General features: G+C 44.9%; 1 protein-coding gene across 3 annotated transcripts in view; it reads left to right on the top strand.

The window, feature by feature from the left end:
* Positions 1-19,239, top strand: part of MERTK (MER proto-oncogene, tyrosine kinase) — a 147,609-nt gene that overhangs the window by 31,206 nt on the left and 97,164 nt on the right. For all 3 annotated transcript variants that reach the window (XM_023251887.2, XM_023251886.2, XM_023251885.2), the window contains exon 2: positions 18,426-18,831. In XM_023251887.2, the coding sequence (XP_023107655.2) occupies positions 18,426-18,831 (406 nt within the window). The remainder of the gene's footprint in view (positions 1-18,425; positions 18,832-19,239) is intronic.

The following is a 19,239-nucleotide window of genomic DNA, read 5'->3' as shown; positions in this document are numbered from 1 at the left end:
GCTCCACGATGTGGTCAGGAACCTGGCTCTTCTTGGCTCTTTATTCTGCCTTCTTTAGTGGCTGGTTTTCGTGCTCATGGTCTCCACGTGGATGGTGCCTCCCTGGGCCTTCCATTTGCATTCCAAGAAGAAAGAATCGGGGAGGACAAAAACACAACCCGTTTCATAGCAGCCGAGTCTGCCCTTTTCAGGCCATAAGAAGATGATGGCTTTATGCGAAGCCCCAAGCGGTGGACTTCAGCTTGGCTTTCCCTGGCTGGGCCAAGCTGTAAGGAATAGCAACGTATTTATTGCGTGTGTGCTTTCTTTCAGCTTGCTTTCTCACTTTGTGTTAAGTTTGCTAGTCTCCTCTGGGTTGAACAGTGCTGCCCCAGTTTATTTACCTTCATAGGCAACTATGCGGATAACGGTAGTTTATTTATCCGGTCTCCTTTTTTTGGGCACTGAAGAGTTTTTGTTGTTGTTGTTGTTGTTTTCTGTTATAAGCAGTGTTGCCATCACTATGCCTGTTTTTAATCTTGTGTTTATAGAGGTTTAATTCACCATAGTAAAGTGTCCAGTTTGATGAGTTTTAGCAAACATGTATCAAAACCACTACCCCAGTTAAGTTAGCCAGGAACTTGGGTGCCTGTCTCACTGTGGACATGCGTGAGTCTCTAGGGGTGGAAATGTTGAGTTGTAGGATAGATACATTTCAGCCTCAAAGTATACTGCCAAATGATTAGAGCGGAAAAGCCTTCTTTCTGCACGTCTTACAGGTATGTTATTGCCGTGGAAGATCTCGGTTGAGGCGTTTCTCCAATATCTTGAGAATACTCTAGATAGGTCAGGTAGTGCTGCTCAGGGCTGGTAGTAGTCAGGTTGCAAAGCAGGCTGAGACCATCTTGGCATCACCCACTGGCCCTCCAGGCTCACCACCCAGCGCCCCATCCCCAGCCTTGCCTCTGGCACATTGGAGCCCTGTTCTGCCCAGCCCTGAGAAACAACCACAAGCAGGGGCTCAGGAGCTGGGCTCTGAATGTGGCCGGTGAGGTGAGGATAGGTGGCACCGGGAGAAGTCCCTTCATTTCTTCCTGTGTGTGAAGATCTGCGTGAGTTGTTTAGCACCTATGAGCCTCAGTCTGCTGCTTTGAACTGGGAACAGCAATACTCCCTGCCCAGGATCAGAGAAGATTGTGTAAGTGGAAAACCTGGCAGAGAGTGAACGTTAAGGAGATAATAATCAAGTGCTGCAGCCCTTGCCTCTTACCCAATAGAAGATGCTAAACATAGTTGGATTTTTAAAATTAAACTTTTAATTTTGAGATCCGTTTAGATTCTCATGCTACGTCTAAGAAGAAGTAATACAGAGAAGCCCCCATGTACCCATTACCTAGTTTCCCCCAAAGAGTAGCATCTTAGAAAACTGTGGAACAAGCTCACAAGCGAGATATTGACGTCGTGTACTCCACCGCCCCAGGATCCCTCGTTGGTGCCCATGTCCCTCTGCCCGCTCACCTCCCTCACCCCTGGCAATCACTAACCGGTTCTCCATTTCTGTAATTTTATCATTTCAAAAATGCTATACAAATGGATTCGTGCTGTATTCATTTTCCATTTGCTGCTATGACAAACTACCACCAACTTAGTTACGCAAAACGACAAAATACTATATCATGTTGCATTTCGGTAAGTCAGAACCGTGACATGGGCCTCCTTGGGGCTAAAATCAGAGGGGGGCAGCAGGGCTTCCTCCCTTTCTGGAGTCTGTAGGGAGAGTCTGTTCCCTTGCTTTTTCTCACTTCTAGAGGCCGCTCACAGTCCTTGGCTCCTGGCCCTTTGCTCCAGCCTCAGAGCCAGCAAGCGTGGGCTGGATCCTTCTCGCACGGCACCACTGATGTGAACTCTTCTGCCTCCCTTTCTCCTTTTATAGGCCCTGGAGATGGCACATTCTCCACAGCATCTGGTGATGTCACTGTTTTTAATTTTTGCCATCCTGACAGGTATGAAGTGATATCACGCTGTGGTCTTAATTTGCATTTCCTTAATGATTTACGACGGTGAACACTTTTTCATGAGCAATCTGTCATCCATGTATGCTCTTTGGTGAAACAATTTTTCATGTCCTTGCCCATTTTCTAGTTGGGTTATTTGTTTTTTATTAAGTTTTTGAGGGTTAATTATGTAGATACTAGTGCTTTGTCGGATACATGGTTTGCAAATAATTTCTCCTAGTCTGTAGTCGTGTTTTTTTATGCTTTTAACAGTGTCTTGTGCAGAGTGGACATTTTTAATTTTGATGAAATTCAATTTATCCGTTTTTCTTGTTATGAATTACATTCTTGGTGTCAAGTGTGAGACTCTTTGCCTAACCCTAGATCCTGAAATTTTTCTCCTCTGTCTTTTTCCTAAAAATTTTACAGGCTTATGTTTGACATTTAAATCTGTGGCCCGTTTTTAGTTAATTTTTGAATAAAGTGTAAGACTTATGTCAAGTTAAAATTTTTTTGCCTGTACATATCCACTTGTTCCAGCATCATTTGTTTAAAATGCTATCTTTCCTCCATTGAATTGCTTTTGACCTTTGCCAAAAACCAGTTGGGTATATTTGTGTGAATCTATTTCTGGTTCTCTTCTGTTCCACTGAGCTGTGTGTCTATATCTCTGCCAGTACTATCCAGTTTGATTATTGTAGCTATGAAATTAGAGAGACTGATTCCTGCCATTTCATTCTTCGTTTTCAAAATTGTTTTAGCTATTCTAGATCCTTTGCCTTTCCACACAAATTTTAGAAATATATTAGTTTTATTTACAAAAAATCTGTCTGGGAGTATGTGCTTTTTGTAACTGACATCAAATATGTTGTTTTGACAACAACAAATTCTCCAATTCCTTTTTTTTTTAATGTTTATTTATTTTTGAGACAGAGAGAGACAGAGCATGAATGGGGGAGGGTCAGAGAGAGAGGGAGACACAGAATCCGAAGCAGGCTCCAGGCTCTGAGCTGTCAGCACAGAGCCCGACGCGGGGCTCGAACTCATGGACAGCGAGATCATGACCTGAGCCAAAGTCGGACGCTCAACTGACTGAGCCACCCAGGCGCCCCACAAATTCTCCAATTCTTGACATCAACTGGGTGCCCTACAATTCAATTCAGTTCTGACACTAACTGCCTGGAGTTAGTGTAGACCTTACAGGTTAAGGACTCAATCTCATAAGACCACCCCCACTGCAGACACCAACTCAAATGAAATATGTGGGCTGCCCACATTTCTGCCCAGCTGACTACAAATTCAGTGGTTCCCATGCTATTCTTTCCCCTTCAGGTTTCATAGTTCACTAGAATGACTCAGGAAAGCACTCTTCTTATGATTACAGCTTTATTATAAATGATACAACTCAGGAAAAACAAATGGAGGAGATACATAGGGCAAGGTCGAGGGGAAGACGTTCAGAACTTCAATACCTTTTCTGGGTGTACCACCCTCCCATCATATAGACGTGTTCACTAACTCAGAAGCTCCCTAAACCTTGTTGCTTAGGAATTTTATATGGGGTTTCATTACATGAGCATGACTGTTTAAATCATTGGTCATTAGTGACTAAACTCAATTTCTAGCGCCCATCTCCTACCCTGAGGTTGAGCATGGGGCAGAATATTCTAACCCTCTAATCCCATGTTCTTCTAATGACCAGCTTCCATCCTGAAGCAATCTAAGGGTCCCACCCTAAGTCACCTTGTTAGCATGAACTCAGATGTGTTCCAAAGGTGCTCATTATGAATAACAAGAGACATTCCTATCATCCAGGAAATTCTAAGCATTTTAGGCTGTGAGGAACTGGGGACAAGGACCAGATATATGTATTTTTATTATACTGCAGTCTGTGTATCACTTTGAGGAGAATTTATATCTTTACGATGTTGAGATTTCCAATTTATGAACACAGTATGTCTCTCCATTTATCTAGATCTCTCATTTCTCCTATCAGTGCTTTATACTTTTCAGGATATGGGTTCTGTATGTGCTTTGTTAGATTTATACCTAAGTATTTCATCATTTGTGAGTGATTGTAAAAGGCATTGTATTTTTCATTTTGATGTCTATGTGTTCTTACTTAGTATATAGAAGTAAAATAACTTTTGTATATTTATCTTGTATCCTGTGACATTGATGAAATTGGTTTAGTCTCAAGGATCTTTTTTGCAGATTCTGTGGATTTTCTATGTAGACAATCATACCTGCAAATGTGACTGTTTTATTTCTTCCTTTCTGGTCTTTCCTTTCCTATACTTTTTATTTCTTTTTCTTGCTCTACTGCATTGGCTAGAACTTTCAGCACTATGTTGACCAAGAATAGAGAAAGCAGACACCTTGCTTTGTTTCCCCTAAGAGGGGAAGTAAAATGATAGCTATTGGTTTTTTGTTGATGTTCTTTATCAAGTTAAGCAAATTCTCGTCTCCTATTTTCTTAAAAGTCATGAATGGGTGTTGAATGGCTGCTGGACTTTATTAAATGATTGATATGATTATGTTGTTTTTCTTCTCTAGCCTGTTAATATGGTGGATGACACAGATTGATTTTCGTATATTGAACGAACTTCCTAGCCATGGAATAAATTCCACTTGGTCTTGGTACATAATTCTTTCTATAAATTGTTGAATTCCATTTGCTGATATTTTGTTAAGGAATTTTTGCACCTATATTCACAAAGAATGTTGATCTGTACATTTTCTGTACTGTGTCTAATTTTGATATCAGGGCAACAGAACTAATATATTGGCAATTGTCCTCTCCTAGTTTCTGGAAGATAGTGTGTGGAATTTGTGCTAATTCTTCTTTAAGCATCTGGTGTAATTTTCCAGTGAAACCGTGTGAGCCTGGAAATTTGTTTTGGGGGGAGTTTTTTAGATTATGAATGTAATGTCCTTAATTAGTTATAGTGCTATTCAAATTACCAGTTTCATATTGGGTGAGTTATAGTAGTTTGTTTTTGGTGGAATTAGTCCATTTCCTCTATGCTGTCAAATTCATGTGTAGAGCTGTTCATAGTATTTAATTACTTTCCTTTTGATGTCTGTATGGTCAATAGTAATATTCCTTATTTCATTCTTGATATTAGTAATTTGTGTCTTTTTTTTTTCTTTGTAAGTCTTACTAGAGATTTATCAACTTTACTGATCTTTTCAAACAACCAGCTCTTTGTTTCACTAATTTTCTCTATTGCTTTTCTTTTTTCAATTTCATTTCTCATATTTATTATTTTTTGTTTTGCTCTTCCTTGTCGGTGTTCTGAGCTTAGATTACTGAATAAATTTTCCCCTCAGCATTGTGCTGTGTTTCATAAATTTTGATATGTTGCATCTTCATGTTCATTCAGTTCAGTATATATTTGTTTACTTCCCTTGAGACATCCTCTTTGATCCATAGATTATTTAGAAGTTTCATTTGCAAGTATTTGGAGAATTTCCTATTACCTTTCTGTTATTTGTAATTTTTTTCTGTTGTGGTCAGAAAGCACAGAGATTTTAAATCTTTTAAGTTTGGTGAGATTTGCTTTACGGCCCAAGATATGGTTTATCTTGGTTTATATTCCAACATCATTTGGAAAGAATGTGGATTCTGCTGTTGTTGGGTGGAATGTTCTATAAATGTAGACTAGATTCTTTTCATTGGCAATGTCATCAAGTTCTTCTGTATCCTGGCTTATTTTCTGCCAGTTATTTGATCAGCTCTTGAGAGATGGTGACGTCTCCAAATACAATTGTTGATTTGTTTATTTCTCCTTTTAATTATATCAGTTTTTGCTTCACATATTTTTCAGCTCTTTGGTTAGGTATATATTTATTTAAGACTGCTATGTCTTCTTGGTAGATTGAGTCTTTTATCATTATATAATGTGCCTTTGTGTCTGTGGTAATTTCTTTGCTTTGAAATCTACTTTATCTGATATCATGTAGCTATCCTGCTTTCTTTTAATTAATGGTTGAATGATATATCTTCTTATGAGTTCAACTTACCTACGTCACTATATTTGGCATGAATTTCTTATAAACAGCAGATAGCTGGGTAATGTGTTCTAATCTACTGTGTTAATCTTGGTCTTTAAATGTATTTAAATCATTTATATTTAATGTAATTATTGATATATTATGTGTTGAAGTTTTACCAGTTCAAGGGAATTATAGAATCCCTACCTCCTTTTAAATTCCTTTGCTTCCCCATTTAAACCATAATTATCTTGGGGCGCCTGGGTGGCTCAGTCGCTTGAGCGTCCGACTTTGGCTCAGGTCATGATCTCGCAGTTCGTAGGTTCGAGCCCCTCATCGTGCTCTGTGCTGACAGCTCAGAGCCCGGAGCCTGCTTCCGATTTTGTGTCTCCCTCTCTCTCTGCCCCTCCCCCACTCACACTCTGTCTCTCTCTCTCTCCTTCAAAAATAAATAAACATTAAAAAAATGTTTTTAAACCATAATTATCTTAAATATATCTTCTTCATTTGTAGAACTATATCAGATAGTGTTACAATTTTTCTTCAACCATCAAGCATAATTTAGAAGACTCAAGAGGAGGAAGGTCTGTCGCATTGACAAATATTTTTGCTTTGTGTGTTTTTTTCCTCTCTTCTGATGATTCAAGTTTCCTTCTTTTATTGTTTTCTTTCTGCTTAGAGAATTTACTTTAGCTATTTTTTTTTTAATTTTTAAAAATGTTTTGTTTATTTTTGAGTGTGAGACTATGAGCAGGGAGGCGGGGGGAGAGACAGAAAGAGAGGGCAACAGAAGATCTGAAGCAGGCTCTGCACTGACAGCAGCAAGCCCGATGCAGGGCTCCAACTAACAAACTGAGATCATGACCTGAGCCCATGTCGGACGCTCAACCAAATGAGCCACCCAGGCGTCCCTACTTTAGCTGTTTTTTAAGAGTAGGTCTCCTGTTGACAAATGCTTAGGTTTCCTTCATCTGAGAATACTTTGGTTTCCTTTTCATTTCTGAAGAATTCTGAGTTGACAGTTCTTTTAGCACTTACAACATTATGCCATTTCCTTCTGTCTTCCATGGTTTTTGATGTGAAAACACTGCCATTTGAGTTGTTTTTTTCCTCTATTGGTCAGGTATCATCACCCTCTCTCATTTGTTTCAAAATGTTTTCTTTGTCTTTACTATTCAGAAGTTTTGACTATGATGTATCTTGGTGTGGATATTTTGGGGGGGGGGGGTTATCTTATGTTCACTCAGATGTTTGACTTTGTAGGTTTATAGTTTGTGTCAGGTTTAGGCAACTTTCAGCATTATTTCTTCGAGTCCTTTTTCATTCTTACTCTCTTCTTTTTCCTCTCCTTCCAGGACTCTGATAATATAAATGTTAGATTTTTAGTAATAGTCCTACAGATTCCAGAATCTCTGTTTGTTTTTTCTCAGTCTCTTTTCTCTCTGTTCTTCACATTGGATAATTTTCTATTGTTCTGTCTTCCAGTTCACCGATTCTTTCCTCTGCCCCTCTCTTCTGCTATTGAGCCCACACACTGAGTTTTTTATTTGGGTTATTGTATTTTTTAGTTGAAAGTTTACATTTTTTAAATATGTATCTTTGGTTTCTTTGCTGTGACTTTCTATTTCTTTGCTGAGGCTTTCTATTTTCTCATGTGTTTCATGTTCATACTTGCTCATTGGAGTCTTTTTATTATTCTTTCTTTAAAACCTTTTTCAGAGGTGCCTGGAAGGCTCATTTGGTTGAGTGTCCTACTCCTGATTTCGGCTCAGGTCATGATCTCATGGTCATGGGATAGAGCCCCATGTAGGACTCTGCTGAACATGTAGTCTGCTTAGTATTTTCCCTCTCCCTCTCTCTCTGCACCCCCCCCCCCCAAAAGTCTTTTTCAGACAATTCTCTGTCACTTTGGTATTAGTATCTCATTGAGTTTGAGATTGAATTTTTTATTGAAACCTAAAAATTTTCAGTATTATATTATGAGACTCTGGCTCTTGTTTTTATCTTTTATTCTTTTGTTATACCTGGTTTCCTCTCAACTGCTCTGGCTGGGAAAGAGGTATGCTGCTTCTTTACTGCCTGGTGAGGGTAGAATTCTGGGTTCTCCATTCAGCCTCCATTGGCATCTGAATGTGAGTAACTGCTGGTCAGAGGTGGGTGGGAGTTCTGGCTGCCCATTAGGTTTCTACTGATACCTTCTGTCTGGGAAGGGATGGAGTGCCTTATTACTTCCCGACTGTTCCCCACCTTACCCCCACTGACAGTAGGGGGAGGGGAGGGATGGCCTCGCTGGGCAGCAGTGAAAGCCCTGACTCTCTACTAGGCCTTCTCTGAAACCATCCCAGTGAGGACCGGGAGGCATGCCTCATTACTGCCAGGTGGGAGTAGAAGTCCAGGCTCCCCACAAGCCAGTGAGGATGAAAGTCCCAGCTTTCTACTTGGCCCTTTCTGATACCACCCAGTGGAATAGTTGTGGCACCTCCTTTCAACCTGATAAGGGTGCAAGTCCTGGCTCCCCATTTGACCTTTGCTGGCATGAGTGGAGATGGGACCATAGTTTTTTCTGGGTGGTTTGCCTGGAGGAGAGCAGTTTGTGGTCTAACTGTCTTCTGTCTTGATGGGCTGCCCCTTTCCTGGTCTTTTGACTCTGGAAAACCGGCTTTTGTTTTTGATTTTGTGTTTTTGTTTGTGTGTTTTGTTGGTGGTGGTGGTCTTTGCCTGTGAACATTTCCAACTCGAGACACGTGGAGCCGAAGGAAAACCCAGGGAAATCGTCATCACAGTGTTCTAGCACCCTGAAGTCCTTAGTCGGTCTGCCTTCTCTCCACTTTTCAGGGTTGTTGGTAGTGGCTTTGTTTGTTTAATGTTTGTTTCCATTGTTTTTATGTGTACTTAGTGGGAAGAGTAAGGAAAAGTATATCTGTTATTGGACAGAATTCTGTGCCCTCTGTCATTTAGGAAAGAGATTAACAAACTATTCTTGTTAGGTGTTTGCTGTTCCAGAAATAGTCACATTTTATTTATTCTTTTTTTTAAGTTTATTTACTTATTTTGAGAGAGAGATAGTGCAAGTGGGAGTGGGTGAGGGAGGGCAGAGAGAGGGGGAGGCAGAGAATCCCAAGCAGGCTCCGCACTGTCAGCACGGAGCCCAATGTGGGGCTCAAACTCACGAAACGGTGAGATCATAGCCTGAGCCGAAACCAGGAGTCGGATGCTTAAATGACTGAGCCACCCAGCCGCTCCTAGAAATAGTCACATTTTTAAAGGAAATCATTTTTTCTTTAATGCCTTTTTTGGGGCGCCTGGGTGGCGCAGTCGGTTAAGCGTCCAACTTCAGCCAGGTCACAATCTCGCGGTCCGTGAGTTCGAGCCCCACGTCAGGCTCTGGGCTGATGGCTCAGAGCCTGGAGCCTGTTTCCGATTCTGTGTCTCCCTCTCTCTCTGCCCCTCCCCCGTTCATGCTCTGTCTCTCTCTGTCCCAAAAATAAATAAATGTTAAAATAATGCCTTTTTATTAATAGGCATTCAGGTATTGGTGGGCCGGAGCATAGTGTCGGGAGTGGCATGATGGAGGAATTAAACTTGGAGACTGAGAGTCTCTCCTATGTGTTGTGAAAGCCACATCTGGTCCTTGGGGAGAATCAGCCCCAAACCCCCAGGGGGCAACTGCTTCACCACTCTGGCCAGAAAGCGTTCCTTCAGCCTTTCCGTGATACTTGGTGTCCTGCCAAAGGGGGAAGAGAAGGAAAACCCTTAGTTAAGTAAACATATATTCATATTTCACTGCAGGAGGCTGCATGGTCTAAGTCAGCATAACTGGTCCCATATGTTCAGCACTGATGGTCCAGACATGACTAGTTGCGCCTTCAAAACAAGACGGATCAGATGTTTCGTGTTATGAAAATCTTAACTGCCATTCATTGCATGTCTGTGCGTGTCAGGCATTGCACAGAGCTTTACGTGTAGTGTTCTGCTATTATCTCTGACAGAAGGAGGTGTTATGTGTCTTGCTTTCCAGATGAGGAGACTGACTCTCACAGGGACAAGTGACTTGCACAGGTCATTTGGCCTCGGCGCGGGGCTAAATCTTGCTTCTTTGACTCCAGGGTTCTTTTTTTTTTTTTTTTTGAGAGAGAGAGAGAAAGAAAGACAGAACATGGGAGGGGCGGGGTGGGGGGGACAGAGGATCCAAAGCTGACAGCAGAGAGCCCAATTCAGGGCTTGAACCCATGAACCTGAGCGGAAGTCAGACGCTTAACACACTGAGCCAGCCGGGGCCCCCCAGGGGTAAAGGGTTTACATTTTTCTCTTATTAAGTATTGTTGTTCCTCTTTATCAATTGAGAAACCTTCATGTTTACATAAAGTGACACAAAACTAAGTAGCAAGGTTCTGTTTGTTCTTGGTTTGGCCTCAGCCAGCCATGGGGGTGGGGAAGGAGCCCTTAAACTAGATGATAGGGAAGCTGCCGAGGGACATGATTCAAATAGCAGCCAGAAGGACGGGGGTGAGGCTGGGGCGGTGGGGGTCCAGGTATGGCCCTTTCTCTTAGAGGCGGACACAGGGTGCTGCAGGGGAAGGGACGGGGTGCGGCCTCCAAAAGCCTTTTTGTAAACTGCAAACACACTCCTGAAGGAGGCCTTTCTCCCAACTACAAGGTGGCTGCTTGATAGCAAAGCCCACAGCAGACAGCCAGGCCAGAATGGAGGCCTTAGCTCTCGGGCAAAGGGCATCCTCCCCTCTATCTGTTGCTGCCCCCCTGGGCCACGTAGGTTGCAGGTGAGAAGCAGAGAACCCCCAGGAGTTCAGGAATAAGCCCTCACTCTTGCACCCGCCTCTGGGCCTCCTGATTGTGAGGCTGACCTTCAGAGAGCTTGCTTGATGCCTCTGTCCGTTTTGTTGTTTGAGGAAGAGTAGAAAGAGCGGAGTAGTGGGTCCCACCGGCTGGCACTTCAGTCCTGCCCTTATTCCAACGCTCAGGCCAAGGTGCTTCCCTTGTCGCTTTCCAGGCACCCAGGGTTGTAAGGCAGATTGATGACACCTGACACCCAAGGCAGGGCTGGATAGGCTCGCCCACCCGCACTCTTCCTCCTGCAGGGCTGCTGCCGGCCCAGTCTTCTTCCCGTGGTTTGGAGGGCGTCCAGGGCCTGGGGGCCTGCTCTGCCACCATTCCACCTGCTGCCCCTGGACCTCAGAAATCCTACTTTAGGGCGGCTCAGGCGGTTAGGCATCCGACTCTTGGCTTCAGCTCAGGTCACCATCTCACAGTTTGTGAGTTTGCGCCCCGCGTTGGGTTCTGTGCTGACAGTATGGAGCCTGCTTGGGATTCTCTCTGTCTCTGCCCCTCTCCTGCCTGTGCTCTCTCTCTCTCTCTCTCTCTCTCGCTCTCGCTCTCGCTCTCTCGCTATCTCAAAATAAATAAGTAAACTTAAAAAAAATCCTATTTGGGGCTCCTGGGTGGCTCAGTTGGTTAAGCGTCTGACTCTTGGTTTCAGCTCGGGTCATGATCTCACGGTTCGTGAGTTCAAGCCCCACATCGGGCTCTGCTCTGACAGCATGGAGCCTGCCTGGGATTCTCTCTCTCTCTCTCTCTCTCTCCCTCTCTCTCTCTGACCCTCCCCTGCTCTGTCTCTCAAAATAAATAAACTTAAAAAAATTAAAAGAAAAAAAATCCGACTTCAGGGGTGCCTGGGTGTCTCAGTCGGTTGGGCGTCCGACTTCGGCTCAGGTCGTGATCTCACCGTCCGTAGGTTCAAGCCCCACATCGGCCTCTGTGCTGACAGCTCGGAGCCTGGAGCCTGCTTCGGATTCTGTGTCTCCCTCTCTCTCTGCCCCTCCCCTGCTCGAGCTCTGTCTCTGTCTCTCTCAAAAATAAGTAAACATTTAAAAAAAAAACATTAGGGGCGCCTGGGTGGCGCAGTCGGTTAAGCGTCCGACTTCAGCCAGGTCACGATCTCGCGGTCCGTGAGTTCGAGCCCCGCGTCGGGCTCTGGGCTGATGGCTCGGAGCCTGGAGCCTGTTTCCGATTCTGTGTCTCCCTCTCTCTCTGCCCCTCCCCCGTTCATGCTCTGTCTCTCTCTGTCCCAAAAATAAATAAACGTTGAAAAAAAAATTTTTTTTTAAATAAAAAAAAAACATTAAAAAAAAATCCTACTTCAGGTGGCCAACAGGCCCAGTTCAGATGCAATGCAATGACAACAGCATCAGCCAAAATCCGTAGAATGTGCTGGCAGACCCTATACATCCGATCATGTCCTACCACCGAGGCACTCTTATCCTTGCAGGGGACCAGAGAGGCTAAAGAGCTTTTCTGAGGTCATGTCTCAGGCACCAGGGCACTTTGCTGGGCACCACTGAACAATACTGACCACCAGCCTGCCTGCCATCATGCACACTCAGCAAGCACTGAGCCATTAGTCATGGATTTAAAGGTCGGATGTGCTAGTTGATCGCACAGAAAGTGGCCTATTTACTAACATCCCCTCAGTGACCAATTCTGAGTCTAACAGACTAAGGTCCCTAAATGGCTGGCTCACTGCGGCTGTGTGTGCTTGGTGGAAGAGGGGCTGTTTCAGAGGCATGCCAGTGTCCCCTCTCAGTCCCAGCCCCAGCCCCAGCAGTGTCCCTGCCTGGACCACGTCTCTTCCCAGCTCACCCTTCAGAACTCGGCCCACATCATCACACCCATTTTTTCCGTGAATGTTCACTGCAGAGTAAATCCATGTTTCTCATCCTGCTGGGGTCAAAGGATGTCACCTCCAGCTTTCGAGAAAGCTACAGATTTGTTCAGAAAAACAAGGCAAACCTGCGGGAAACAATGGACGGTATATTGAACCAATTTATTTGTGGGATGAATAAGCATTTGCTAATTGTGTCCCATAAGCCTATCCCTGTGCTTGGCACTGGAGGCCGATGACGGAGGCACAATCCCTGTCTGTGCGAAGCTGACGTTGGAATCTGGGCAAGGGCCGAGTAGTGATTGGGAATGGGCAGGGATGCTCCATCATGCAGCTCCCAGGCTGGGGGCTGGGGGGGAGATGGCAGCTTCTGGAACAGTGGGACAGCTGCTGTCCGACCTGGTGTGATGCCGTTTATCCAAGGCTGCTTAGTAGCAGTTACTTATGTAAGGCTCAACTTCCCACTTGAGGAGCTTATCCAGTCCACAGATGGAAACAGCCTTGAAAGAAGGAAGAGAGGGGTGGGGAGGGTGAAGTTTCTTGTGTCTTCCACCCAAATTATAGCCAGAGGCAGCCCACTTTTCCATGTATGCTATGCAGAGAGTACAAAATTCTCATTCAGTCTCTGTGGGCTGTTTTTGGTTTTGTTTTTAATGTTTATTTATTTTTGAGAGAGAGAGCATGAGCAGGCGAGGGTCAGAGAGATAGGGAAACACAGAATCTGAAGCAGGCTCCAGATTCTGAGCTGTCAGCACAGAGCCCGACGCAGGGCTCGAACTTGTGAACCGCGAGATCATGTCCTGAGCAGAAGTCAGACGCTCAACCGACTGAGCCACCCAGGCGCCCCCAGTCTCTGTGGGCTTTTAATACATCTCTCACCTTGACTAAACATTGTCTCAAATGTCTATCCATCTAACACCAAGGCCACCACGCTCCCTTTTGCCATCGTAAAGATGAGTTAATGGGAGCATGTTAGTGAGAACTAAAAGGTTTGCTGTATAAGCAGGCCTTGTTGGTCTGATCTCCTCCTCCTGCCATAACTCTCCCAAAATAATCGTAAAGCGTTCCACTTCTGGAGGCACCTGGGTGGCTCAGTCCATTTAGCGTCCAACTCTTGATTTTGGTTCAGGTCATGATCTCACAATTAGTGAGATTGAGCCCAGCGTCTAAATAAATAAATTAATTCATTTTAAAAAATCATTAATTTTTTTTTTTAAGTTATGAAAAAAATATAATTTCTGATCGGTCATTGCCCTGACCCCTGGGTCCAAAACCTTGGATTGGTTTTTATTTTGCCCTTTTCCACATTATCCGAAATCGCTCAGGGCTCCCTGTATGCACTGCAGAGCTCTAAAACAGCATTTACACAGACTGCTCGATGAACGGCACCCCCTCCGGCCCCCAGCAAAGTTGTGCAGCGGAAGCCTCACCAGCACCATCATCCACGAGGAGTTGGGCAGCTCCCGGTATCAACCCTTGTAAATCGGCCCCTCTCAAGTATTGGGCTGTGTGCGGCAGGTGTTTACTGATTCAGAGTAACCTGGGAAAATAATAAAAAAGAGTAATAGCTAACAGTTACTGGAGAGCTGACGATGAGCCAGACATAGTGATACCTCCTTTGTTGCTGACAGCAATACCCTGTGGGGCACCATGGTTACCATCCCCCTTCTCCGTGTGAGACAACTGAACCGGAAGCAGCCTCCCGGCCTGCCAACAACAACCAGTATAATGACCACTCCTGAGAACTCTCCTGTGTTCTGAGGTTATATCCTTCCTAAATACTTGGTGTTAGACCGACCTTTCTGTTGTGGGATGATGGCCATAGTGGGAACACTGTTGGGGTCAACCTTTCTTCTCTCTCCAGCATCCTTCCTGCTCCCAGCCACTCTGGTAGTTAGGTCTGTGCCATCTTCCTGGCGGGTTCCCTTCTTCCTGGCCTCCTCCTTCCTGCTCCTCGGGCTCCCACTCAGCCAGATGTGAGTGCCGGAGTCGGGTACGGCTCTGATCTCCCTCCCCTGCTCAGAAACTTTCCAGGAATCACTGCTGCCTCAGCCAGGATCCAGGAGTCTCCACGGTCAGCTCTATCCACTTGCTCTGGCTCTTTGATGTTAGCACAGGAGCACCACCCTGCAGCTGCAGTCATGTTCCCAAACTATTAGGGCCTCTTCTTTCTCTGCAATTTCCCACCGCCCCAGCCCCTAGAAACCCTGTCCCCCCTCCCACAGCCCTTCTCTAATTCATGCCTTTACTTTTATTCATTCAACACGCCTATTTTGAGCGTCTTCTATGACCTGGCTAGAGTGTGGGTGCTAGCCCTCTTGGGGCTCCCAGTCCAGCAGGAGAGAAAGAACCGAATGAGGAATCCCAGGAGACGTTACGAGGGGGAGAGCCCCAGCACCCCAAGTAGGAGGGCTAAGTAGTCGGGGGTGGGGAGGGACCAGGGAAAGCCCCGCTGACGTTTGTCAGGACAGCCCTGTTGCCCCACTTCCCCATATCCCTTCTTCCTTTTAACTCCTGGGACCCTCTGCTGCTCCCCGTCTGGGGCGAGTGCCTCTCTGTATCCCATTACACTATCACAACAAATCTTAGACCCGGTAGGTGCGAGGTAAATGCTTACTGGCAGTTGAATCATTCTGCCAACTCCTGGCAGTTCAGCTCGTGGAGCTTAGCTATCTTTTAAACCAGCCATAGTGATTATAGGGTGGGTTTGCCCCTCCGACCTCTGAGTGGGTGGCCCTGTCTCTAGTTTGCTCACTTAGCAGCTTGGCTCCGAGAAAACTGAAGGCTAGACCCCAGCTGTAACCAGAGGTTATCTTGCAGGCTTGGGATTAAAAACAGGTTCCCATTTTATGTTCTCTGGGCTTCTGTAAACATGTGAATTTTCCACTACCAACTTGGGTTACCCTTATAATTTGACATTTTAAGTGTCTTTAAGTAAATTAAACAAACGAAGGAATTATTTGCTTCTCCCACTCCACTTTTTTTTTTTTTTTTTTTTTTTTGCCTTTAAAGAAAAACACGGTTATTTGGACAAACCCCCTGCCTTCCCAGTCTCATGGATGTCCGTGAATAAGGACTCTCGATAAATTTGCTGATCTGAGAGGCAAAGGTGAATTATAAGTGCTTCAACGCCTCAAGAAAAAGAGTTCTTGCACAGGGTCTGCAGGCATAAGATAAATAGCCAGAGCATTCACAACTGCAGAAAGTATCCCCAAATTCAGAGGAAGATGATGGAGCTGGATGGCGCCCAGGCAGAGTTTTGCCATTTCCCGCTAAGAGCACAGGCCCACACTTGTGCCTAAGATTTGCCTGGCGTGGCAGCGACAGGAGAGGCAGGGGCCTCTCTCTGCAGAGTCACCCTGACCTCCACTCCCTGGAATAAATGAATGCTTCTATCACAGCACACTCATCTGTCTGGATGGCCGGGCTCAAGGCCAGCCTGCGGCTGACCCACATAGCCTCCCCCAAAGCATGTGGAGGGCCCCTGCTCTCCCACAGCCACTGAGACCTCAGGCTGAGGACAAGCAGTGAGCTTTCCCTGACTTCTCTCTCTCTCTCTCTCTCTTTAAGTTTTTTTTCTTTATTTTGAGAGAGAGAGAGAGAGAGAGTGCATGCACGAGTGGGGAGGCGCAGAGTGAGAGGGAGAGAGAACATCCCAAGCAGGCTCTGTGCTGGCACCGCAAAGCCTGACTTCGGGCTAGATCACAAACCTTGAGATCATGACCTGATCCGAAATCAACAGTTGGACGTTTGACCAACTGAGCCACCACAGGCACCCCTTCCCTGGTTTCTGATAGTGAAATCTCTTTTTCTCCAACCTGGCATTCACCCTGGAGGCAGTTCCCAAATGCAGCAACCGGCCGACCTGGCAGGGAAGAATCACACAGAGAAGACTCCCTAACAGAAGCCGTGACCTTCAGTTGAGGGAGATGTGCAGTCCAGAGCGACTTGGCAGGCAGGAAGCCAGAGGAACAAACTCGCAGATCCTTCCTTCTGCTCCCAGATTTCCTGATTGTATCTCCATTGGCCAAATAAGCTTAGTTGACTATTTATGCTAAAAATTGTTTGTTGTTTATCTGAAATTCAATTTCAACTGGGTTTCCTGCATTCTTACTTGCTAAGTCTGTCACAACCGTAAGCAGAAACCACCCTACTCTCCCTGCACATACACACCCAGGAGCCCAGGAGGGTGCAACATCCTGAGTGTGGCAGAGGCACAGCTCTGGAGTGGGGATGGGCACCTCTGGGTACCCCCAGTCACTTTCCCACACAATGTCTCTCCCATTCTCTGCCTATCTCAACTGTGGCCAACGTGTTTGAATACGTAACAACCAGCATAGGATGTATGCTCCAAAAATGCTATTAAAAAAGCCAGAAGTACAACTATTGTGGGCCAATATTTTTATAGTATTTTTTTTTCAACGTTTATTTATTTTTGAGACAGAGAGAGACAGAGCATGAACGGGGGAGGGGCAGAGAGAGAGGGAGACACAGAATCGGAAACAGGCTCCAGGCTCCGAGCCATCAGCCCAGAGCCCGACACGGGGCTCGAACTCACAGACCGCGAGATCGTGACCTGGCTGAAGTCGGACGCCCAACCGACTGCGCCACCCAGGCGCCCCAAGAGCCAATATTTTTAGAAATACTTGTGGGCCAGATGAAATCAACATTGCCAGGTTCATTCCAGCAGGCAAGCATTTTAATGGAAGCTCCAAGTCATTCTGTTGTTGATGACATAAGTGACATTGATTTTTTATCCCCCCCATACCTAGAGATGGGTCATGTTGAGGCACCAGAATTGTAAACTCATATCTTTGTGACCAGTAGCAGCCTTTACAAGACCATTGGTCAAATTTGTGGCATAGTCTGTGATTGAGAACACAGTGAGAAAAGTGATCTCAGTTGCCATCACCTTCCTGCCATGCTGTTGAGTTGGATATGAAGGACTTTGAATGAGTCACAATTTTCACAAATGGAGGAAGGTGGTCAAAGGATATGAATTTCCAGTTATAAAATGAATAAGTCCTCGCAATGTCATGTACGGTAAGGAGACTACAGTTAATAATACTGTGTTGTACATTTAAAAGCTGCTAAGAGAGTAGATCTTTAAAGTTCTCAATACAAGAGGGGCGCCTGGGTGGCTCAGTTGGTTAAGCATCTGACTCTTGATTTCAGCTCAGGTCATGATCTCACGGTCATGAGATCAAGCCCCACATTGGGCTCCTGCTGGGCATGGAGCCTGCTTGGGATTCTCTTTCTCTCTCTCTCTCTCTCTCTCTCTCTCTCTCTCTCTCTTTGCCATCGCCCCACTCACTCGCAGGTGCACACTCTCCCTCTCTTTCAAGAAAACAAATAAAAATTTAAAAAAATAATAATAAAAAGTAAAGTTCTCATCACAAGAAATAAATTTTGTAACTGGTAGTCAACTAAGTTAATTAGATTGTAGTGGTGATCATTTTGCCACATATACAAATATCAAATCATGTTGTACACCTGAAACTTAATATAAGTCAATTGCATCTCAATAAAAAAGAAAAGAAAAGAAAAAAATGGGTGGGAGGAGTTCTATTTCTTAAACATTCTTTAGGAGGTATGTGAACAAATGAATGAATTTGTGAATGAGAATATATGTCCAGACGTGTGTGTTAAATACATTTTGCTCATGTTTTCTGAGGACCCTGAGGATACCCCCTGTCTGTCATCAGAGGCTTAGAGATTGGGAACCTACTTGGAAAATTCCTTTATTTAAAAGGCTAAAAATCAGGTGTTCTGTTTTGCAGCTTTTGCAGAGGTGAAGGAAGAAACCAAGCCTGACCTGCCATACCCAGGAAGTCTGCAAACTGACCACATGCCATCTTCCCTTCCTCACACCCGTGGGTACCAGCCTGCCTTGATGTTTTCACCAACCCAGCCCGGACGACGGCATACGGGCAATGCAGTCCATCCTGGAGTGACCTCTGCTGGGTCAAAGCTCCCGCCTCTTGCATTTAATCATACAATTGGCCACATAATACTTTCTGAACATAAAGATGTCAAATTTAATTGCTCGATCAATATACCTAACATGTACCAGGACATCGCAGTTATTTCTTGGTGGAAAGATGGGAAGGAGTTGCTGGGGGCACATCATGCAATTACTCAGTTTTATCCAGATGATGAAGTTACAGCAATAATCGCTTCCTTCAGGTACGTATTCTTTCTTCCTTTCTTTCATTAAATGTTGTTATCAAAAGCAAAAACCTCATAAGTTAAAAAAGTTTTTTTTAGTTTCTGTGTTAGCAACTCACCGATCCACTTACAGTGTAGATTAATAGCTGACGGTCTGTATTGTTGATTTCTTTTACGTTGATCTTGGCCTCACTGGAACTGCTGGTTATCAGAGGCTCTGGGTTCTGGGGAACCACTTCCCACCTGACCTGCAAGTCACGTCACGCTCTGCTTGACTCAAGAGCTCTCCCAGTGAGTGGGAACGACGTTTCTTACCCAGTATGTGGAGGCGTCTAAATCGCACCGTGGGGGTGGAGGTTTTAAAACAAACAGGCTTCCCACCCCTTTCCTTTGCCTTATCCTCCCTTTCCCCCCTCCCCTACACCC

Source organism: Felis catus, chromosome A3 (genome assembly GCF_018350175.1).
Source record: "Felis catus isolate Fca126 chromosome A3, F.catus_Fca126_mat1.0, whole genome shotgun sequence".
Classification (NCBI taxonomy): Eukaryota; Metazoa; Chordata; class Mammalia; order Carnivora; family Felidae; genus Felis; species Felis catus.
The sequence above is the reverse complement of the archived record's forward strand: the minus strand, read 5'-3'. Positions and strand labels throughout refer to the sequence as shown.